Below are 1,293 nucleotides of genomic sequence, written 5' to 3'. Positions count from 1 at the left end.
ATTTGATGAGCTTGCTGCTGTTGATATAGGGGGAGCTGTTGAGTGAGTACAAACCCTAAACCCTAAACCCCCCTAAACCCTAAACCCTAGACACGAAACACTAAACACTAAACACACAGTCAAATGGGGTTTATAAACTTTGTTGCTAAACCCTTATTTGATGGGCTTGCTGCTGTTGATATAGGGGGAGCTGTTGAGTCAGTATAAGCCCTAAACCCTAAACCCTAAACCCTAATAAAGAAGTACAAAATAAAAAACAAAAAAAAACGCAAGAACATCCAGTAAACCCCCCTTTCCCCCAAACCCTAAAAAGCCAAAACAACCGAAACGCATCTACCCTATAAACCCTTAAAACCCTTTAAACCCTGTAAACCCTAAACCCTAAACCCTAAACCCTAAACCCTCGTGTTTGTGTGTGTAGACGCGAGGTCCTCTCCAACGTCCGCGCAAACGCGTCGCGGTGGGAGGCCCTCAGCAGCGCGGGTGTGGTGATCCCTGAGTTCTTAGAGCCGTGGCCTGCTGCTTTGCTGCAGTGCAGCAGCAGCAGCAGCAGCAGCAGCAGCAGCAGCAGCAGCAGTAGTAGTAGTAGTAGTAATGCTTTGCCTCCTCTTGCTGCTGCTGCTATTGCTGCTGCTGCTGCACGCACACAAGCCAATGCTGCTGCTCCTGCTGGCTCCAAGCTGCAGCAACTCAACCAAAAAATATTACAAAGAAACGCAGAAGGATGTAAAACAACAAAAATAGATTTGAGGCCTTTGCTTATACACACAGAAACTAGCAGGCACAGAGGCAGCAGCAGCGGGCACCAGCACCAGCAGCAGCAGCAGCAGCAGCAGCAGCAACAGCAGCAGCAGCAGCAGCAGCAACAGCAGCAGCAGCAGCAGCAGCAACAGCAGCAGCAGCAGCAACAACAACAGCAGCAGCAACAGCAGCAGCAACAGCAGCAGCAGCAATGCATGCAAAGCAGCAGCAATGCTGCATCACATCGGCCCAGTCCTCCCCATCAAGGTAGTAAACTACAAACACAAAATAAATAAAAAAAAAAAATATAAACAACTAATAAATGTTGATGAGCGGTACACACACCCCAACATATAAACACAGAAATTCAACAAATATATAAAAACACAGAAAGCGGCTGGGTCGCGCTTTCGGTGCTGCCTTCACCAGCAGCAGCAGCAGCAGCAGCAGCAGCGGCAGCAGCAGCAGCGGCAGCACCAGCAGCAGCAGCGGCGGCGGCAGCAGCACCAGCAGCAGCGGCAGCAGCACAGCAGCGGCAGCAGCACAGCAGCG

General features: G+C 50.3%; 1 protein-coding gene across 1 annotated transcript; it reads left to right on the top strand.

Moving 5' to 3' along the window:
- Positions 1-123: 123 nt before the first annotated feature.
- Positions 124-1,037, top strand: EMH_0093310 (3',5'-cyclic nucleotide phosphodiesterase, putative; the record flags this gene model as incomplete). Its single annotated transcript, XM_013501967.1, has 2 exons — positions 124-197; positions 422-1,037. The coding sequence occupies 2 exons, from the start codon at positions 124-126 to the stop codon at positions 1,035-1,037; spliced, it is 690 nt and encodes a 229-aa protein (XP_013357421.1).
- Between the last annotated feature and the right edge of the window lie 256 nt (positions 1,038-1,293).

The sequence above is a fragment of the Eimeria mitis genome, genomic scaffold (assembly GCF_000499745.2).
Source record: "Eimeria mitis Houghton genomic scaffold, Emh_scaff7950, whole genome shotgun sequence".
NCBI lineage: Eukaryota > Apicomplexa > Conoidasida > Eucoccidiorida > Eimeriidae > Eimeria > Eimeria mitis.
This window is presented reverse-complemented; position numbering and strand designations above follow the sequence as displayed.